Genomic DNA, 21843 nt, shown 5'->3' on the forward strand with positions numbered 1-21843 from the left:
AGGTAATTTTGGAAGTGCTTATTTCCATTAGATCCATCAGTAAAGATTGCTAATACTACCTAAAGAACCATCAATTCTGCTGAATCCAGTAATTTATAGCTTCTATCCAGCATCAGGACTAAGATTGAAGTAATAACTGACAACCATTATTGTAAAATTAGGAAGAAAAAATGGCCTACCACTGATCCAGCCAAACTAGGTATAAACAACCAGAGATAAAAGTGAAAAGTTAAATTCCAATTCTAGCAATTACAATTCAATACTAAGAAAATGGGGTAAAAGGTTGTCTTTCAAGAGTGATAATGTCTTAATTAAAAATGAAAATAAAATTCTTTTATGGTCTAAAGTAGAATTTTAAGCCATAAAAATATGCCCACCCACTGCTGAATCTGCTCTGCAATAACTAGCTACTCATTTACTTGTGTATGCAGCTTCTATTCCCCTTAAAGGACTGTAGAAAATACTAAAGCAAACTAAGCTAACATGATAAAGTACAGTCAAACATTTGGTAATGTCTTTTTATGTAAATAATCATTGCATTAATTTGTCTTGAACTGACAAAGAATCTTTACCAAGCACTGGTTGACTCATGATTAAGATGACAAAAATATTGATTAATCTTTGTTGTCAATCTTCATTATACACACACTTAAGACCCATTTCTAAAAGTGAAACAGGCCACAGAGAGATTACACAAAGTTTTAAAACAAGATTATAGAGCTAAGCTACCACATCCATAAGTCCTTGTTTGGTGGAGGTTTAACTAAATGACTAGAGCTATACCTAGTTTTCAGGTTTGTATGCTGTCCAGAATGACAAATAGCCCAGCAAGACTTGGTGTCCAGCATAGTGTTCCCCGTCTAAGAAGCTTTAGGGAAACAAGCATGTCACTCATTACAAAAGAGGTGGAGCTGGAAATCTGACTGCAGCAGCATTTAACTTAAACTGAGTAAAACGGACAGTAACCTTTTATCTGTCATCATATAAGAATAGTTGTAAAAGAAAATTCTTAAAAAGGTACCACTTCCAATGACTTTATTTTCCATAACCTTGTGAAATTAATTGCATGGAGCTACAAAATTAGCAAATGCTTTGAAATCTGTATACAAAACATAAATTACCTCTACTTTTAAACTCAGTTTTTTGTGCACCACTAGAATCTTTAAAAGTGGTACCCAAAATAGCCGTATACCGCTCTAAAAAAAGGAAACTGTTCCTTTATGTCACACCCTCCCATTTCCCCAACACCCAAATCTTAATACACAATTTATTCATCTTGATCACGGACATTTCCAAGGTGACTCTTCATGTTCCGTTCCCATAGCTTCTGGTTGTCAGAAAATCCATGCTTGCCTTTGTTGAAAGAATTTGGTCCTGCTGAAGTTGGAGTATCCCTATGAGAAAAGAAAAAAAGCAATTAATTTTATTAGTTTCCCATTTACAGGCTTGAGCACACAGAACTAAAGTTGTTCATATGTAGTTGACAACCACCAATAGCTATCTTTAGACGTTTATTACCTATAGCATTTTTCATCGTCTGATTCCTAATACTAGGATGCTCTCTCTCCAGAATTAAACACAATGCCAAAAAACCTATAAACTGCCTGATACTACTATGAGTTTCAACACAGATAATATAATAAACATGTTCATGGTTGTAATGTAATAAAAATGCTGAAACTGGACATGCTATCTGGCAATCAGCAATAAAAGAAACCTGACTAAAATGTGTCAGGAAAAAGAAATATTGAGCCAAAATACTACACAGTTTGTTTTAAAGAACAGGTCTGATAAAAGTTATGGGTGAGACCAAGTGAATCATGGGCAGATCTTTCCCACCTTCTGTTCCTTCAACATCCCCTTGGAAAGTCACTCCTCAGAGTCCAAGGGCCCTTGGAAATAGCACTGGATGTTGCTACAGGGGACCACCAGAAAGTTCTTCTGCTCTTGCAAGGGGAGGGGAAGGGAGAACTTGGATTAAACACTAAAAATATAGTGTCTGTCTCTCCAAAATGAACTATCACATATCAAGATTATTCTTCAAAAAAAGTTATGATCTGATCAGTTTTTAAAATATTGTACTAAAGCACTGGCAAGCAAAGAATTCAGCAAGAAAAACCAGGGAAAAAACCAAGTAATGGCAAAATGCCAAATAGCTTTCCAAAATCAAAACAATCATGGCATTAGGTAGAAAAATTATTACAATGTTTACTGTTTGGCAAAAAGTAAAACTACAAAACCCACTCTTCACCTTCAATATACTCCTAAATCACCCATATTGAATATCCTTTTCCTACTTTCATCTAGAGCTATTTTACCTTCCAATGTTCTTCATTCGCATTTTTGCTTCTGGAGGCATCTCTTCAGGTTCGCTCTAGAAAAAAGAATGACCGTAAGACAGTCACAAATTCCTGTATAGTCAAACTGGTGAGAGCCAGTGAGGTTTAGAGGTTGAAGGCTTGGATGGCAAAGATTCAGGTTTCAATCCACAAAGCCTCTGTGATGCTCACTGGGTGATTCAGACTAGTCTCTCTCTCTCTCTCTCTCTGGCAAAGCTATTTCATAGGACTGTTGATTATATTTTAATACAGTGCAATGCCCCACCCATTGCAACTGTATTAAAATATAATCAAGCTAGCTCCAAGAGGGATACTTACATATTTTTCAATAGTGTAGTTCCAGGTATAGGGTTAGAAATTGAAAGTAGGTGCTCATAGCTACCAGAATGACCGTATTCCTTATACAGAGTTTAGCAGAAATAATTTGCAAGCTACAGTGATTTCCCAAGTATATGGGTCCAAAGACACAGCTGTTACTGTTATGGGCAGTCAGAAGAACAAAAAAGTACCTCACTTCCATACTGCTCATCCAGCTCAACATATGCCTTGGTAAGCTCCAGACGGTTTATGCCCCCCTCCTCAAAACAAGACCCTGTATTTGATCTAGAACTCCAAATAGCTGTATCTCCTATTGGGGATATCTTTGGAAAGCATGCTGTAGGAATCTATAACCGACTATGCACAGCTCAGTAGCAGATATTTCATTTTGCTAGTACATCTCAGGACTAGGTATGACGAGAGAAGGGGGACTGATTTGAGTCCCCTTGTTCACATTAAAAATGAAGGGGGGAGCACACAAATAAAAGGAGCTAATCTTGTCCCCTTTGCACCTTGCTTTAAGCACTTTTCTTCTAATTCAGCTCACTTCCATTAGAGAAGCTAAGCTGTGAGAAAAACGCTTCAGAGCGCAAAAGTAGTTAAGGAGAGCTTGAGTGATTTTTACTTGTAGAAAATGGACCCGTCATTGCTGCATGAGAAAAGCAACAGATATGAGATCCCTCCTTAACTTCCAGATGGCTCTTAGAATAAAGCACACAAGAAAACGGTAATAATTATGCTAGTGAATTAATTTTCACCTGAGTTCTCAGCGCAGTATGAATTGAATGAAGTTAACTTACAATTAAAAGCCTTCTTTTTTGAAGCTGTATTTACCTTTTTCCTCCTCCAAAACACTACCAGTGCACTATCTTAGAAGGGAAGCATACAACTTCCCTGAAATCCTGATGAAAAGACAAGTGGTGAACAATCCCACTTTCATCTGCATTTGAATCATCAAGCCAATTGTTAGGGCATGCTCTATGTTTCAAAGAAAGCACATTACATTCCTACAAGCAGGAGACCAATAAGGACTTGTAGGGAGGCATCTCATTTCCCCTCCCCCACCATTTCCACTTTCCCTTCCCTGAAGAGCCAACAGCCTGTCCCCCTTTTACTGCTTCTCTCCTTTACACCCACTAGCCAACCTACTTTTACCTGCCCCCCATCTTCAGCTTTTCTTCCTTCCCTTCCCTGGAAGCCTCTCCCCAGGAAAATTCTAGCCAAGCCGCACAATGCCACCTGATCCTCAGGAAACCTCTAGCCAAGCTGCACAATGCTACTTGATCCTCAATCTGCTGCAAGGTGTGGAACCCACAAGGACTTGCAGAGAAACAGCTCACTTTCCCCTGTATCCACTCCCAACAGTATTTCCTTTCCCCCTTCTACTGGCAGCCCTTATACTGCTTCCTTCCCTCCTTTTCATCCACCAACCAACCATTTATCTTCCCCTCATCTCCTGCTATTTATTTACTTCATTTACATTTTGCTCTTCAAAACAACTTACATCATTCTCTTCTCTATTATATCCTCACAACGATCCTATGAGGTAGGTGTGAAAGACAGGACTAGCTCCAGCTCTGCCTTTCCTGAGAAACAACCAGTAAGTGCAGGCAGCATGCTGACCGTTGACAGTTAAAATCAGGGGGGCACCTTTGGGGGCTGCTGAGAGAAGGCAGCAAAGATATTTGCTGACTGATTACAAACCTGTTCTGTAACACTGAAACACTCACTGTTTAACCCCAGTATATCTATGAATTTAAAGCCATTCACTCCTATGTTCCTTGTAAATAAAGTTTATTGTTGTTTTAAACCTGGCTGGCTTGCAGTCATTGGCTGAAAAAAAATCACACACAGACCTCTCAAATGCTCTGGTCACATTAAATGGGCTAAGTTTAAATAAATGGTGGCAGCATATGTAGAAGTAAATGCCAAGTTCCCATTCTCCAACACCTCCAGGCTGTAGCTGAGTAAATAGAGGGAGTAAAGAGAGGAAGTAAATAGACGGAATGGGCTGCCTGTCTGATAAAGCCTCTGGGAGAGGAGAGAGGGGTGTCAGGACGTCTCCTGTCATACTCTGCAAGGCCTCTGTGTATTGCTTGCACTTTGCAAGGCCTGTTTGATTCTGTGTGACTATTAGGGGTGTGTACTTCGGGACCGGATCTGTAAAGATTTGGGATTTCCGAATTGGGGCCAGCATGCCCTGGGATTTAGAAAGCCCGAATCAAAGCTTTCCGAAGCATTTGTAATGCTTCGGAAAGCTTCAGGGCCGAGTTTAAAGGGCCCTTTCCTGCTGCTTGCAAGCAGCAGGGCCCTTTTAACATCCCCCCAACCCCACTTACCTTGGCCCTGCCGCTGGTGGGGGAGGTGGTGTCGGTGGAAGCGTTGGCTCTGGCCCTCCCCGCCGCTCTGATGGACGGCGGCAGAGAAAGCCCTTCCAGCCTGCCCAAATGGCTGCCGTGGCCATTTGAGGGTCAGGAAGGGCTGGAGGAGGCGGCTCTGGCCTTCCCTGCTGCCCTGCAGGCCCAGAGAAGGTGGCACGGTGGCGGCAGTGGCAGCTCTGGCCCTCCCCGTCACCCTGCGGGGTTGCGGGGTGGCGGAGGAGGCAGATAAAGCCCTTCCTGCCCCTCAAATGGCCGCCACGGTGGCCACTTGGGGGGCAAGAAGAGCTGGAGGAGGAGGCTCCAGCCTTCCCTGCCACTCTGAGAGCTGCTGCAGGCCTGGAGGCGGCGGTGTGGCAGCAGAGGAGCTGGCTCCAGGCCGTCCCAGCTTCACGCATGCTGCCGCCGCATTTGCCACGGCCCGTCACCCAGCTGATCACCCCCCCTCTCTCCCTGCTGGCCAGGTAAGTGGGTGGGGGGTGGAGGGGTAGCTCCCCCTCACTTCAGTATGCTCCGAATCTTTACAGAGCATACCAAAGTGAGTAAATACTAGAATTCCGAAGTGGCTTGCCATTCCTCCCAAGAAATGTAATAGTGTATGCACTAGTAGCTTATCAATAAAATGCTTTAACTCATGCAGTTCCTGGACTCATGCAGTGAAGTCTTTGAGAGTTACTTGGCAGAACTTTACAAGGGGACCCTGTGTGGTTTTGAATTAGGCCTCTCTGCATGATAATAGAGGTTAGACAAGTGGCGTGTGATGACTGCTCTTTTCTGCCTGGTGAAGCCCCCGAACCTGTGAAGGGAGGCTTCGGGTGGGTGGCAGGGTGTGTAAAGACAGTCACCCTAGTAGGTTACGCTAAAATGTGTGACTGGTCCAGTCACCCAGTGAGCTTCCATATTAGAGTAGGGATTCAAACCTGGGTCTCCCAGATCCTAGTCTGAAACTTTAACCACACCGTCACTCTGGCATGTGGGGGACTGCAGAACAGTAGGAGGTAGCTGGGCCTGGGTGAGCCACGGAAATCACATGTCAGAAAGTTGCCCAGTGATTGCTGCCTGACCTGGCCTGAATGAGTTCTTCTTCAAAGGTCAAAACAGCCTCGGAAAGGGCCCCTCCCCATTCCCCCTTCCTGACAGAAACCAAGAGCTGAATATTGTTGTGGTTATCTACTGAGGGCATCTAAGTTACATGTGCTCCTTTTATCATTTCAGGGAGTTTTAGAGAAGATTTAAAATACTAAAAATTCACTGCATAATCTATTAAAAGGCCATTAAGAAAAAGGACTGGTTAGGTAATTCTGTAGCCCTACAAAATATCAGGCATAGAGAAATGCTAATTTCTGAGATAATCAATGGCTTAAACATTGTTCTAAGCTGTCAAGAGGACACTTACACATCTGGTGTTTTTGGGGAATTTTAGGCCAGTTCTGAGTAGCGATGCATCAAGAACATATTGACAAAACCCCCAATTTTCAAAACATAATTCTAGCCAGAAAAGATTATCTCCTCATTGAATGGAAACATTTACTTACATCTTCATCTTCATTGAAGACTGCTGCTACAGAAAGTGTTTTTGGAGCAAGGGTTGGAGTAGGCTCTTTAGGTTTCTGAAAAGGAACAAAGGTGACATTTAAACAACCAAATGTAAACACACATCAGTAACTTCACTCTGCTCCTCGTATACTACAGAATTTCAGATTCATAAATCTACTAGTTTTATTTTTCTTATCACCTTAGTAAGAAACAGCCAGAATCCAAGCCACCATAAAGCTAGTTCCCTGGACCCAAAGATGGTTCTTGAAAATCAGGTCTTCCCTGCTTCATAGCAATCAACTCTCATGCTGAGGGAAGTCAAAAAGCAGCTTTTAATATGGCATGGCTGACTTTCAAAGATAATAGCCAATTAACTTGTCTAACTGTGCAATCCTAAGAACATTTTCCTGGGAGTAAGTCCCATTTGAATACACATGACTGGGATTCTGAGTAGATCTACTTAGGATTGCTCTATAAGTGCAAGGTCCTGGTATAAGCTTAAACAATAATACTTTGGATTCTAGCCAATAATTTATTGTACATTTAACCGTATCTTAAGTATTAAGAAGTCAGAATAGGACTATAGTCTTCTTTTGCTAGAAGTCAGGGAGTTATGCGCTTGGACCCCACCTAGATGTCTGCATGTATGAGGAAGGGGGCAATTTTCATCAATTCTTTCCTCCTCAGCAGCCCAACACATTCCCCAACATGCTGCTCCTGCTGGATAAGGGACCATAAGGACAGCTTGGGAGAGAACTGGAGGTCTCCCACAGGAGAGGACCATCCTCCATTCTTGGTCCCACAAATATCCAGGTGGGATCAAGCCATACTTATGACAGTATTTTATAACTCCTTAAACCACCACAAGTAGTATGGGGGGGGGGGACACACACTCAATTTCACAGTATTTTAAGCTAATTCTATGCATACCAACATCTTCCAAAAATTCTTACTTAAATGTTTGTGATAGTAAATTATTCCAAATATTTATGGACAATTAAAATTTAAATAAGGTACCTTAACTAACTCCCCACCTCCCCTTGAAGTCTACAAATTTATCATTCACAAGAAAGCCTACCAACAACTTACATTTGCTCCAAGTTTGATGGATATTGCAGGTGGCTTTTTTGCAATCTGTGCGCCTAAGGCAAACCCAAATTTGGACATTTTGGCAGGAGCAGGCTTTGAGGTGAAGTCTTCAGTTTCTTCATCAGCTGCCCGCTTCTCCACGCTGCGACTCGAACTTTCCCCTCCATTACTGGAAGAAACAGTCTTAGTTTTCACAGGTTTTTCTGCCTCTTCTTCAGGTCCTGGTGAAGTCGAAACAACTTACCAAGATGAGCTATTTTTACTGAGTGGACTGATGGGAGCAGCAACCTCATAAAGCACTGTTATGAAGAGGAGACTTTTGCACTTACAGTGTCAGCGCCTCCATAACTGTTTATACAGAGCACACTGTAAGAATACAGACATACAGTGAAGGAAGCTCCAATCATGTGACTAATGCAGAACATATTCAGTGATATGTAAAACTACTGAAACTAAGCATCTTGGAGCCTCATGACACCTCTACAGTGACTGCAAAAGCCATTTAAATTCAGAGAAAGCTAGTTAATTACACACTCAAATGCACCTCATAACAACCCCCATTTGTGTCACCATGGACTGTGTCTTTCATGGACTGTAAATTCCTCTTATAGTTAAAGGTTAGTAGCTTGAGTTGGTAACTGCAGCACTGTTGTCTAAAGCATAAAGGCTTATGCAACAATGAAGTTATTAACTTTGAAGGTACTGCAGGACTCTGTTTTTTAAACTAATGCAGCTATGCTTCTGAATTGGTTACTTCAGAAGCTTAGCATAGGAGACAATAAGCTGCCTCCAAGATAGTATCTTATTATAAGTTAATAACATTTATATAGAGGCAGGTTTGTATGCTCAGAGATGGAAGCATGGACTATGAAAACACTACAAAGATGTTTTATCATGATTTAAGTTTGATGGTATGCGTAAAAGAAATGAGACAATGCATGGGTCCTTCAGAGTTTCATAATCATAATCAATGTGGAGTTTTATAATGAGGGACTTCTATTCAGTTTTCAGAATTGTTTAGCACAAGAATTACTAAAAGCAAAAATGAAATTATAATCAACTGTTACTACCAAGTTTTGGCACTAATAACATCTTCATTATTTCTGAATTCGAGAAAAATTAAGGTATTCAATAAAGTCTTAGGGCATGAACTAAGTTTATGTGGAACAGTATTAATGGGAATTAATGTTGGCTTGTGGGGAGGGAAACTGCCAATGATTATGACTTAGGATGCATTCATTTTAATTATTTCCTTAATTTTAAATATTTGTAACTTCCCTTATCAACAGACTGAAGCATTTACTAATCTAGGACCATGGCTGGGATCAAAAAAGCTAATTCAGGGGTGCTAAAGGCCCTGTACATAATCTTCAACTGCTTATGAAACTGGTCTCCATTTCAAAGAGGTTTGCCATGTGGTATGCTGCTTGGGGACAACTGCAAATTTTCTTTAGGTACGCATAATTAATCACATAACTCTTTGGACTGAAATAACTGTGACTGTCAAAGATCCTCATGCGCTGTACTCTAACATAACTATTACCAGTTTTCTCTCTCTGGATGACTGCATGTCATCTTAACAGTACTGTATAACCTTCCTGATCACTATCTATAAGGGACCTTCTTCAGGCAACCAACTATTCCACTGAACTACAACATAAAATTCTGCAGAATATGCTGCAATTAATTTGGCACAGATATTACCCATCAAGAGCAGTATAATGAACCTGTTCAGAACTTCAATCCTAATCAGTTTCAAATTGGCTAGGATAAGGGAGTGACATCCAAAATAAGTGCTCCGGTATAAATGTAGAATACTAATAAAAAAGATATAAGCAGTCAGACTTTCGGTAGACTGCAACTGAGCTGCAATTTAGAGACTAAGAAATAATTCTCACTGGGATTCAGTTCTGAACATTACCTTGGATTATACTGTTTAACTTTATAGTGTTCATTTCTGATACTCTTACTTTGCTAATTTATGGGAAAGCTTCAATAATAAACCTTTTAAAATATATGTGTGTGGCAAAACTGAAAATTACTCAAGAAAATTTGAAAAAACTATAAAAGCTCCATTTATCTTTACTGTAGCATAAGCTTTCGAGAACCACAGTTACTTTTGCTCCTGCCAAGACACCATTATGAAATTAGAAGTAAGCCAATAGTGGCAGTTTTCACTCAATGGAAACAATCAAATAACAGTTGTTAACTGAACTATTTGATTAGTCAGCTGGCTGTATTATAACTCTACTCTATCATCTGGAAAAAAATCTAAATCGCTCTTTAAAATAACTTGTTTATCTAATACACACTTTCCCGCTACATGGAAGCAAGAAAACAAACCACTAAGCACTACAGTGTACTAATGTTCTCACTTTAAAAATGTACTATTGTAACCAGGTCACATGAGTGATTCAATTATTTATTCAGATTTACAGCCTACCCCATCCTAATGGATCAGGGTAGACAACAGCAATGCAAAAAAATCCTTTCTGATTTTGCCCTGCAACCTAAAGAAAAAGCAAGTCTCAGAAAGCTTCCAAAAGGTGATCTGGTCTGTTTTTTTGAACATCTGCAATGAGATGGTGGAACAGTCACCAATAATGCACATCTTTTTATGGACTGAGATAACACATCCAGCAGCCATCAAAGATCATAAAGGGAAATAAGGGAGAAGATGGTCTCCAAGTATTCTGCACTCAAATTACTGAGGGTTTTGTGGGGTATAACCAAACCATTTAAGCAAGTTTGTTATTTAACAAGTTGTCTGGTTGCTGAGGGCAACTAAAAAGTGTTCTGAGGGTACCAAATGGTTATGTCAGAATCTCTGACTACATCTGATTCTCCCTTTAATTAAAAAAAAACTTTAGACACACTCAGCTTATTTTAATATTCCTCAATTGTGTAGCCAGAATTTGTCTCCATACTGTTGCTTTTTGTTGGTTTTTTTTTTTTTTTTTTTTTGCAGAAATCAAGCCCCAGTAAATTCAGGTAACTCAGAGTCAGCAATGTATCTGTGGTGATTTGCAAGTATAGCTTTTGGACGAAGCTCTTACTTACTTCCATTTTCCTTTTTCCCTTCCCAGAGGCTGAGTCAAAAAGGTATGGAATGAACTCTAATTAGCTGTTTGCAGTAGCTGCAGAAGGTACAACGGTCTCACAAGAAAGTAGCTTGGAACGGCTTTTCTACCAAGTTTATTAGATGGTCTATGGTTATCAAGTTAAAAGGCACCTTAAATGAACAGGGGCAGCATATTTGGGGGGCTCCTCTGCCAGCAGAAACAAGTTCTGGCTTTAGTTCTAACAATCCCTAACTCAAATTGGGAGGGCAGGGGGATTGATGGCTACCTGCAAAATCCTGCAGTCATGTTTTTTTCTGTATGTTCTTCTGGAATCCCTTGGCGTTACATTAAGGTACATGTTTTTAAAATCATCAACAATTTCCTCTTTTTTTAAAGTGTTGTAAATCCTGAACAGCAGAGCTTTTAACCCTGTACTTTCTAAGGTCATATATTGGCTACATAACTCTTTCCATTGGTCTTGATCTTTCTGTGCCCCTTCTTCTGACTTTTAGAAATGCCATGCCAACTTATTTTGAGAAAACTTTGCATCATCACTAATGACAGGTCTCCAACAGTAGTTCTGAAGAACGTGTATATATAAAGCTAAAAATGTACCGCCGTGCATCCTAAAAATAAATTATATCATCACCTTTAATGGACAAAACGAAACTCCTAAAGAAGTTCCATGCTTGCTGAGTGTAACCCAAAGCAAACAGTTTTAAAAGGTACTATAAAGTTATGAGTAATTTTAGGTGGTCTATCTTTTTTTCCAGTTGTCCTTTAATCCCAACCACCTCTGTACTTCACCAATACTTTATAGTAATGTAAAATTAATATCAAATTTACTGGCAACTGAGAACAAACTGAAGAGAACTTTCATCTGATAAAGTGAGCTCTAGGCTTCTAGCTTACATCAAAATAAATTTGTTTTAAAAAAACAACTGTTGTGTCTTAAGAGGCAGCTGCTGACTGCTTCCCTCCTGGAATAGACCAATACAATACTCAATATTGTAAGGGAGGAAGTTGTTATTATTTTACATTTATATAGGGTAACCGCAGCATTTTCAGTACTGCTGGTCCCCTAAAAGGGACGAAAATTTGATCAAGGACAAAAGGAATAGTTAATTACATAAAACAGCCCATGAATGGCCGGGAATCTGCTACACGGATCTCAATATTCTGAAGTATTTGTACTTCAGCAGTGCAGCATCTCAGTTAAAATGTTATTTGCAATCCAGCCATGTCCCAGAGCGTTATGTGTGTGTCTTTCAAGCAGTCAACCCGGGGTGCAAGGGACAGTTATTATACCACCCGCTCCTCAGCCAGAAGAAACCGAAAACATTCAGTGTGCCCCAGTGACTACTTTCTGTCCCTTGTCGCCCAGCATCGGTCAGTCAAGGGGCTACGGCAAGCCAGCAGAAAGCCGCGGGATTTAGCGCCCGGAAACCGGCCCGCAGGAGGCCCGTCCGAAACACCCGGCTGCGATTCTGTTCCTGCGGGGACGCTAAACCAGTTACAGACAGATGCGAGACCAACTCCAAGGCCCTTGAGGACTGCGAAGGGCGTCTGGCGCCTGCCTGCCTCCGCCGCTTCCCGACCCGCGGCACCCCTAAACTCCCCTCTAGCCTCCCTCTCACGCCCCCCCCCCCCGAGCCCCTCATGCAGGGAAGGGGGTGGGGAGCATAGAGACGCTGTGTTTTCACCTCCGTCAAGACGCGGCCGCTTCAGCTTCACATCATCTGCCTTGCCGTCCGCCATTTTCCCCCGCCACCGCCGCCTCCTTGCTGGTGAGTCTCGAGCATGCGCTGTGGAGTCGCCCAGTCCTCCCACCCCAGTTCCGTGACGAAAGAAGCGGCAGGCGCGCTTTATTCGCCCGCTGTCTGTCTTACGTCTATAGCCTGCGCACCCCGAGCACTCTTGCTCCTGGGGATATCGTAACTTCCGGTTTGCGCCAACATGGTTTTAAGTGTATTAAATGCGAATGGCAGAAGAGGTGTTGGGTTTGTTCGACTTTCCATTGATTATATATCGAGCACCGCTTATTTTGATTTAAAATGCAAAGGTGCGTCAGGTTAAAAAAGCGCAGCTACCTCCCATTTAGGGAATACTTAATAAAACGATCTGCGTTCCAGTCTTTTACATATTTAATTGGGAGTAAACTCCATAGAATGGAGAAGTTTCATTCAGAAATAACATTCTCGTTTATCGATTCAGTTTTGTCCCCACCCTTCCTCCAAGTAGTTCAGGGTTCTCGTTTCTGTCTATTGTGTCCTTATGAGCCTGAAGCTGACTGGCCTAAAGCAGGTTTAATGAGCTGGGGACTTTCTGTTCTTAGTCTAACTACAGTACAATAGTAGCTCATTAAAAAAAATATGTATGTATCATCATGCTGCTTATCTACCACTGTAATTTCAGTATAGATTAGTAGTGTGCCTCTAGTGATAGGCTTTGGAGCGAGGGCTGAAAGCGCATCAGGGTTGGCGCTTATAAACTCTGGTGGGTTCCAACTAGTAATACGTTAGAACATTAATGAGGCAAGTAAACATAGAATATCGCCTTCCATTGACAATAGGAGCAACGTAACGACTTTAGGCGTTTTGTGCTTGATGGTAAGACATATGAGTTAGCTTTGCCAACCTCCAGGTGGGGCCTGGAGATTCCCTGGACTTACTACTGATCTCCAGCTGAAATAATTTCCCCTGAACTAAAAGGTTGCTTTGGAGAGTGGACTCCATGGCATTATACCTTCCTGAGCTATGGCATTATACCCTCCCCAGGCTCCACCCCTAAATCTCCAGGAATTTTCCATCTCAGAGTTGGCAACCCTAACCCTGGTCTCTGGCCCTGCTTCCCAGGGCTCTCCTAACAATCAATAAACAAAATCTCTTCAACATCAGTCTGGTAGCAGGACCCCAAGTACTTTCCGCCTACTTCTTCAGTCCCCCACTGATGTCCTCCCAGGCTTGTTTCTGGCAATAGTTCTCCTTCAAACTTCCTTTCACTTCCCACTTTTTCCCTCCCAGCTTCCTGCAGGAAATGACTACTGTTGCAATGTCAGTATCAGGCTATTGGCGATGCAGTGGTGGAAATCAGAAATATCCCCCCACCCGCTGCCATTTGCTTGTGATTCCTGAATAGTGTGAATGGGAGATAAAACTAGCCAGGAAAGGGGAGGCAAGGGAAAGCCATGAGTAATATGCAGTAGTATCTCAAAGGTCTAAGGGTTTTAGATCTGTTAGTATGGGGGAGGCGCCTTGCTCTTCTTTCTAGGTGTCACACCACCCAGACCTAACCAAACCGTCATATAATATCAGTCTCATGACCTGTCTGTATCCACGAACTCTTATAGTGACCAGGGCCTCTAGAATTTTGTGCACACCTCCCCCACCCCAGGCAGCCTTGGGAGTAAAAATTTTCCATTCCACCCAGCTGAGCTGTAAGAGTAGGGTTTTAAATGGGATTGCATCGCCACCTAGTGATCAAAGCAGTAGAATGTGTTGTGTACTAACTTATGGTAACCCCATAGGGCTTTCAAGGCAAGAGATGAACTGTTGCCATTGCCTTCCTATGTGTAGCAACCCCATCCAAGTACAAATGAGGGCCAACCCTGCTTAGCTTCCAAAAATGGAATATCTTGGACTACCCAGGTTAGGGCGGTAGAAGATGCCCCGATAAATCCCATCACTCCACACTCCTGCTCCACCCCCCAATCACGTGATCAGCACTAAGCTCACTAAGCTTTTTTATCTGAATTTGATAAAAAGTTCACCTCTGGCTAGATTACTCTATATATATTTTGCATATTTACTTAGAAGTTAATTCAATAGAGCGCTATAGCATTTTCTTACAATTGAATAAAGAGGTGCTACTTTAAGCAACCAATAATAAACAATATGTATGTACATTAGCACTTGGTAAATGATTCTATATATGTAACCAGTAAATAAGAATGATTTTATTCAGACATTGGGAAGATCCAAAATGTTTACAACCAGTTAATTCATGATTTTATCATGGGATTCAGAGTATTTTTGTAAAGCCCCAAAATCATTAACAGATTTTTAGCTTTTCCTTTTTTAAAGCCTGTTTCATAACTATATACATCCATGCATCATAAAAATACTCACTTTTCATTTTTAGTTAGATGTTACAATTTTCTATTGATCTATATCAGAACAATGAAAATGTGTTCTATTAATTTGTAAAATCTTTATAAATATAGCATATCCTACTTCTTACAAAGGAGACAACCAAAACAAAAGTATAAACAATAACCAAATCAAAATTTATTTTCATCAGTTATATCAATATCAAGACACCTCTTAAAGGAATTACATAAATGTAAATATTGTATCAGTCTACTTGTAATTTACTAGAAAAAATGTACTCTCTAAAGTTTCTTACCAACAAAGTAGCCACAATTTATTGTACCAATGCTCAAAAGCTGGCCCTAGCACTGTAACATCTGTGATATAGCTATCAGTTGCTATCCACCTGTGATATAACAAGTACTCCAAAAATGACACATGCCACATTGCTAAGATTAGGACTTCTAACAGACTTCAAGTGTAATACTCTACAGAACCTTTTTCAAGCCATGAAGGCTGCAGCTGTAGGCACAACCCTTTTATGGCCTAGACTTAAAGTTATGCATTTTAAACAATATTTATGTAACCTTTCCCCCTAAGTAGGAGTCAGGTATCTCAGCAATGGAAGTCTTCGCTTAAACTGGCATATTTTGACATGATTAAGAGTCTAGAATCAGTTCTTTGTTGATACCAGGCACAATCCAGCCAAAGTTAAGTACTAGTGATGCTAATAGGTGTATTGAAGAATATGATTAAATAAGTCCTGTTGATTTAAATAGGGTGAAGAAATGGTAGCTATATTTCAGATGGGGGTAGGGATTTATAATGCAAATTCTCAATTCAAAAATTCTCAAGCCATCTTCAAGTCAGGATAAGAGCTCTTTAAATCAGGGCATAGTTCAAAATTCAGGTGCACTTCTATCTGCACTTCCTGAGAAACTGACTGACTTTATGGTGGGGGAGGAGTAACCAAAACCTTTGATAGAACAGGATAGGCTCTATTCTTAGAATTTTAATTTTCTCAGCTATCACTTCCTGCCAGTGCTGATGGGAAATGTAATTCTTTTTACTTTATAATTTGAATTAGGAGGCCAAGAAAAATACAGTCTTAATCTCTACCACAATGCAGGACTGTTGCTGAACCTGGATGGGAGAATGTACACTGTGGGGATGCAACTGTCCTGAGCAACTGCAAACAGTCCTAGGATTTTTTCAAAAGCTCAGCTGGGTAAGCAAATTATTTTGCAAGTTGAGCATGGGGATAGATTTGTTCCATCATCATTTTTAAGTAATAAAAAGTACATTAACACATCCATGCTCGATTAAAAACTTGCATTGCCCATCACTTGATGAAAATATATTAAGACACATCTTCCCACCATTTTCTCTGCATTTGCTGTCTGAAGGAGTTCCTTGCAAACTGGTTGCTTGCCTTTTCTTGGCTAGTTGTTTTGCCAGACAACATTGTTTTCTTCCTAGTGTCAAGTGTAAACTTTAAAAAAGAGGAAGGGTTTACAAAGCCAGAATATTTTCTTTGTGGAACAAACTTCAAAGCTTTCATCCAATCCCCTGTATCTTTCAGGACCATTAAGATTTGCAACATTTGGTTTAGAGTAAGGTTTTTAGCACCCACTTCCCACTGCAGGTATTTGTCCAAAGGAAGCCGTGCTGTTGCCAAATTCAGTCGTTTTGCTTGGGCAAGAGAGACTCCTGTCTGTATTGACTTGTCAACTAGGGATCCAATTATATAGATTTTATCATGCTCAAATGTTTTCATTACATTAGGGGAATCAGCAGTTAAATAGACAAGCTGATTTTGGGGGAAGATTTCAACATGACTCTTTTCTGTTGCTGTCACAAACAACTTATCCCATGCTTCCCCATAGCGTTTGATAAACTCTTTGTGGTAAGGACCATCCACTGTGAGATTACAATAATACAAGTGAAATGGGTCCACAGCTTTACGATTGACCCCTTCAGATTCCATCATCTGTTTCACTGCATTTTCCATTTCTCTACATGACATATAGTTCTCATAGGCCATATCAAACACCAGAGGCTGACCAAAGATCATAGACTGAGCAGCTCTCCACTCGAATATAAGATCCTCCGACCTGGACCAAAACCTCTTCAAAAATGTATTCTTTAGTTCAAAATTTTCATTATTAGTTTTTAGTTCTTGCCTTATTTGCTTTTGTTTTTCACGCTTTTCTTTCTGGGATCTCTTTATACCTTCCTTTATAGCCAAGAACTTTAAATATTTCCTTTTAGAAGACTTCGTAGGATTTTCCATTAAGATTTTTAATTGTTCTTCGCTGATATTTTCTGGAACAGCTCTACCCAACAGCCTCCACATCTCCACAAGATCCCTAGTAGCCGCTAAATGGGAGTCCACATCATTCTCTGCAGTTTTCTCACCAATTTCTTCTTGAGAAACTGATCGCACAACATGTTTCCATTCATCCAGATCTAATTTCTCAGTACTGCTTGATGAGGAATCCTTATTCAGCCAAGAAGACAAAGCAAATGTTCTGCAAGTGATTGCTTTGCAAGGACTTATGAAAAATAACTTTCTTTTTATCCCATCTTGTATAGCTAAAGAGAAGACAGGGCTTCTAACAACATTAAATAGAAGTTTGTTGAAAAGGTTCATTTTTGGTAATGCGGTGCCCAACAGTTATCTGCAATTATATACAAAAAGATAATTCCAAAATAGCAGACGTAAACAATGCTGAAGCTGCTTTTAAGCTTATAATAAAATAATACAACAGAAATATTTATGCCTTTTACTATGCATCCCCAGTTAAAGTACATATTTGACCCTTGCGATAAATCAAGGAAGAATGGGTGAAAGAGAAGCCTTTAGATAGCTAAGGCTGGTAAAGGTTACGGGCTGTATGGAAGCTGTGACAGTTAGCTCATGATTCTGCAAAGTTCTTCACTGAGAAAATCTCTCAAACATGCTCTGATTTGGACACTGGTCATAATACAGCTGAGACAAACCCCAATACAGCATCCAGTCTCTATATCTCTTTGAGCCAGTTACTGTGATGGATACAGCCAGGATGCTGGAATTTGTGAAGGCCATCACTTGTGCTTTAGACCCTTGCCTGTCCTGGATTCTTAAAGCATGCAAAGATCACATCAATGAGACCTTAATGTCTATTATAAATCACTCACACACTCAGACCATCTTCCCTTGTGCCCTAAAACAGGAAGTCATATGTCTGTTACTTTAAAAAAATTGCTAGAGAAAAATTATGCGGCCAATTATCAACCAGGCTCCAATTTGCCCTTTCTGAGCAAACTGCTAGAAAAAGCAGTTACAGATCAACTCCAGGTATTCTTGGATAAATCCTCTGTCCTAGACCTTTTCCAATCTGGTTTTAGACCTCAATAATTTAAAGGTTAATGGAAGCTCTATCAAGCAGCTTCTCCCTCCCCAGCCAGTTTAAATGTTCTATTTGACACTCACAACATCCCATGGTTCCTTGCAGCAACAAGCATCCTCTGTCCTCGTTAGGCTATGGGGAAGAATGTGTGTCGACCTATTAAAAAAATTTTTTTGTTTAATAAATTTTTTATTCAGATAAGTTACTTTCCCTTCTTTTTAAGGTCAGGAGAATATGCAAAAAAAACCCGTCTCGGAATGATCCTGTTATCTGCTCTACTGGTGTTCCTGGCACCATCAAGCTGGCAGTTTAGAGGAGCAAGGTCACTTACTCAAGAACAATTCGACTTAACAAATCAAGAGATAACTGCAGGCGATCTATACAATGGCCTGATGCCGCCTTTTAGCAGCGCGCCAAGCAGATGATGAAACAGAATCCATGCGACCAGAGCGGGGAAGTTCTCTCGTGTACCACAATGTATCCCACCTTTAAAAAACCCTCGAATACCAATTGCTTCCTTTCTCCCATCCCTACCCAAACACTTACCTGCCGTTACTGAAACCACATGCTTCTTCAGGCTGCACGTACCCAGTCCGTCCTCAATCACCTTCCCGCCGGAAGCGGCAGCAGGGCCTCCCTGTTCGGAAGAACTTTGAGACGGGGGGGGGGGCGTATTACATAGTTGGCTCTGATAGGCGAGCCGCCAAGCCAATCACTGCGTGCGGGAAGTGACCTACCCAACTGACGCTGGTGGAAGGTTTGGCGCGCCGGCCGTTCCTGCGGCCTTTAGTGGCTCGTGCGCGCGCGCCGTGTGTGCCAGTAAGAATACTGGTTGAGAAGGGCTTTGCGGGGAGGGCGGCTGGTGCTTTCAGGCTGAGTCGTTATGAGTTTCCTATTGCCCAAACTAAGCAGCAAAAAGGAAGTGGATGAGGCGATCAAGAGCGTGGCCGAGAAAGTCCTGGTGCTTCGTTTTGGTAGAGATAAGGATCTTGTCTGCTTGCAGCTGGATGATATTGTGAGCAGAGGTTTGCTTCTGTAGATCGCAACAGTGGGCTGTTTTGCATGATATTCATATTTTAATTATTACGCCGTACAAGAGTAAACGTTTCCCGAGAATAATTTTCTACATTTCCAATAAAAGCGTTAAAATATGAAGTGAAGGCTATACTTTCTCCACTCTTTGAAGGGGTTTCTATGTAACCTCTCTGTTCGTATATACCTCCTTAAAATAAATATTCTTTGGCCATAATTTCTTGGGCTTTCAGGAAAAGAGTTTTCTTGAACTTTATCTCTGGGTATTGAATTCTAAATTGCTGTGGGTATTATTTAAATGATGGTGCTGATGTGGTTCAAGCCACATAAGCCTTGAAAGGGGCAAAGATGGGACACAAGTTTTAAATCAAATGGTAAGCACATGCACACAAGTACGTAAGTCCTACTGACTTCGGTGAAATGCACTTAAAAGCAAATAGGTATAAAGTTGCTCTTTATGTGCCTGAGTGCATGTGCACAATAATACAGTCCTTGATCCATTAGTGTTGGCAAACATCTTTCATGGTGAAATCAGTCCTAGGGCTTGCTGGCACCGGGTGGGCGGGCGGGGTGGGGGGGAGACCTGTTGAGAGCTATAATCCAATGCACTTGTTTGGGAGCAAGCCTATTCATATCAGAGAGACTTATTCCTGAGTACCGTGCTTCTACTGGAAGTGTACTGTGTATGATAAATGGAGGGTTATGCTAGTATAGCTGCCATGATGGAAGCAGAAGTTCGTGCCAGCATTGCTAAATAGCATCCTTATAAAATGAGTGAGACAGTCACATAAGTGTAACAACCCAAACCATTACCATCCCAGCTTTAGGCAGTTTGACAACACCAACCTAAACTTCCATTATTAGCCTTGTGTATTCAGGTCATATGTCATCTCCCCCCACCCACCCCACCTCACAAGTCACAGTTGTATTGCAGATTCAGTTCTCATCCTTCTTTCAACAATGAATATTTGCTGTAGTGATTTAAGATTTTGTTTCTTATCCACTCAGACATAATATCACCTTTCCCTCTGAATTTCTACAGCTTGCAAAAACAGCTCATGATTTAAGTAAAATGGCTACAATTTACTTGGTGGATGTAAACAAGGTGCCAGTATACACCCAGTACTTTGACATCAGTTATATTCCATCAACAGTCTTCTTTTTCAATGGGCAGCATATGAAAGTGGATTATGGGTAAGTTGCTTTGCACGCATTTATCCCATATATATCGATAACCCTGCTTAATATCAAAGAGGTCATTTATGATGCTTACAAGCTACATCATAGGATGTACTCTTCATAGGATTGTACTTGAGAGCGGGAGTGAGACAGCAGCAAACAAAATTGTAAAAATAAAAAAAAATCAAGGTGTTAGAGCATTTCCCTACAAAGAAAATTAACACATTTGAGTTTTCTTTATTTTAGGGGAAGGAAAGCCAGGGATGGGCATGACAGAGATTTATGAAATTAGGTCAGTGGCTATTGGCGCACTGATAGTTAAATCGAACCGCCAAATTTAGAGGCAATATGCCCATGAATAACAGTTGCAGGAAGGGTGAAAAGTAGTTGAAGGTTCTTACCATCATGTCATGTTTATGTGCTTTTTAGAAGCATCTAGCCATACACTATCAAAAACAGGATGCTAGGCTACATGGATCTTTTCGTTTGATGCAACAGGTCTGTTCTTATGAATGTTGTAACACCTTAAAAAGCTAAGCAATTACCGATTGAACTGGTAGAGTGGAATAGCTAAGAGAATGAGGTATGATTTGGGAAGTCTTACTTATGCCAAAAATTCAGTAGGAGGCTTTAGGCAAGCCACTTTCTCTCACACATGCCGTCCCAGCAATACGGAAATAATATTGAAAAAATTTATAGGGCTGTTAGAAGGATTACAACTATCTAATGTGTTTGAAGTACTTTGAAGAGCAATATATAAAGCATTCATCACACACTGAGTCATAAACATTTCAGAATGTAAAATCTATATACTAATAATCTGCTATCACTTGGTTTTCTTTCCTACATAGATCTCCAGATCATACTAAATTCATCGGAAGTTTCAAAACAAAACAAGACTTTATAGATCTAATTGAAGTGATTTACCGTGGAGCAATGCGTGGAAAACTCATTGTCCAAAGTCCAATTGATCCTAAGAATATTCCTAAATATGATCTCCTCTACCAGGACATTTAATGACCCAACTGAAGACTTATCAATCCAAACCTTCTTCAAGTGTGTGACAACATTTATGATCAGAGGAAAGAAGAGAATTCAGACTTTTTATCCTCAGAATCATATTGGTTAGTAATTACAAGATAGATCTTCTGTCATGAGTTAACTGGAATAGTCATTTGCACTATTAAAGAAACTGAACTGTTATATGGAAATATCAAATAAATACTTTCAGGCTGTTTTTATATAGTCATCTAATTTCTTGAATGTTGCGGATTCTTTAAACTTAAGCTAGTCGTATTAACTAGTGTTAATTTCTTAGCAATCAAATGAGCGTAACTCTGGACAAAACTGATTTCAAAAACATTCCTGGTTTTGCTTAGCATGGCACAGTAAGTGGGTTAATTCTTACCAGCTTTCCACTAGCTCAGGGA

At 40.7% G+C, this 21843-nt stretch overlaps 3 protein-coding genes across 4 annotated transcripts; 1 reads left to right on the top strand and 2 right to left on the bottom strand.

Moving 5' to 3' along the window:
• Positions 1–1018: 1018 nt before the first annotated feature.
• Positions 1019–18758, bottom strand: PCNP (PEST proteolytic signal containing nuclear protein). Of its 2 annotated transcripts, XM_054973100.1 has the most exons (6): positions 18749–18758; positions 18286–18358; positions 7661–7829; positions 6571–6645; positions 2319–2374; positions 1019–1394 (listed from the first exon to the last, which is right to left on the bottom strand). In XM_054973100.1, exons 2-6 carry the CDS (start codon positions 18315–18317, stop codon positions 1268–1270), a joined length of 459 nt encoding a protein of 152 aa, XP_054829075.1. In that variant the 5' UTR covers positions 18318–18358; positions 18749–18758; the 3' UTR covers positions 1019–1267. The 2 variants fall into 2 exon arrangements, with proteins under 2 accessions (XP_054829075.1, XP_054829074.1); XM_054973099.1 differs by lacking the exons at positions 18286–18358; positions 18749–18758 and adding an exon at positions 12426–12504 and having other exon boundaries at positions 7661–7881.
• Positions 14656–18364, bottom strand: TRMT10C (tRNA methyltransferase 10C, mitochondrial RNase P subunit). Its single transcript, XM_054973098.1, has 2 exons — positions 18286–18364; positions 14656–17491 (listed from the first exon to the last, which is right to left on the bottom strand). Exon 2 carries the CDS (start codon positions 17461–17463, stop codon positions 16171–16173), a length of 1293 nt encoding a protein of 430 aa, XP_054829073.1. The 5' UTR covers positions 17464–17491; positions 18286–18364; the 3' UTR covers positions 14656–16170.
• Positions 18759–19001: 243 nt separating the features above from the next.
• On the top strand, positions 19002–21650 carry TXNL4B (thioredoxin like 4B). The gene is made up of 3 exons (XM_054973342.1): positions 19002–19217; positions 20277–20428; positions 21265–21650. Exons 1-3 carry the CDS (start codon positions 19086–19088, stop codon positions 21428–21430), a joined length of 450 nt encoding a protein of 149 aa, XP_054829317.1. The 5' UTR covers positions 19002–19085; the 3' UTR covers positions 21431–21650.
• The last annotated feature ends 193 nt before the right edge of the window (positions 21651–21843 follow it).

The sequence above is a fragment of the Eublepharis macularius genome, chromosome 3, assembly GCF_028583425.1.
Source record: "Eublepharis macularius isolate TG4126 chromosome 3, MPM_Emac_v1.0, whole genome shotgun sequence".
Lineage (NCBI taxonomy): Eukaryota > Metazoa > Chordata > Lepidosauria > Squamata > Eublepharidae > Eublepharis > Eublepharis macularius.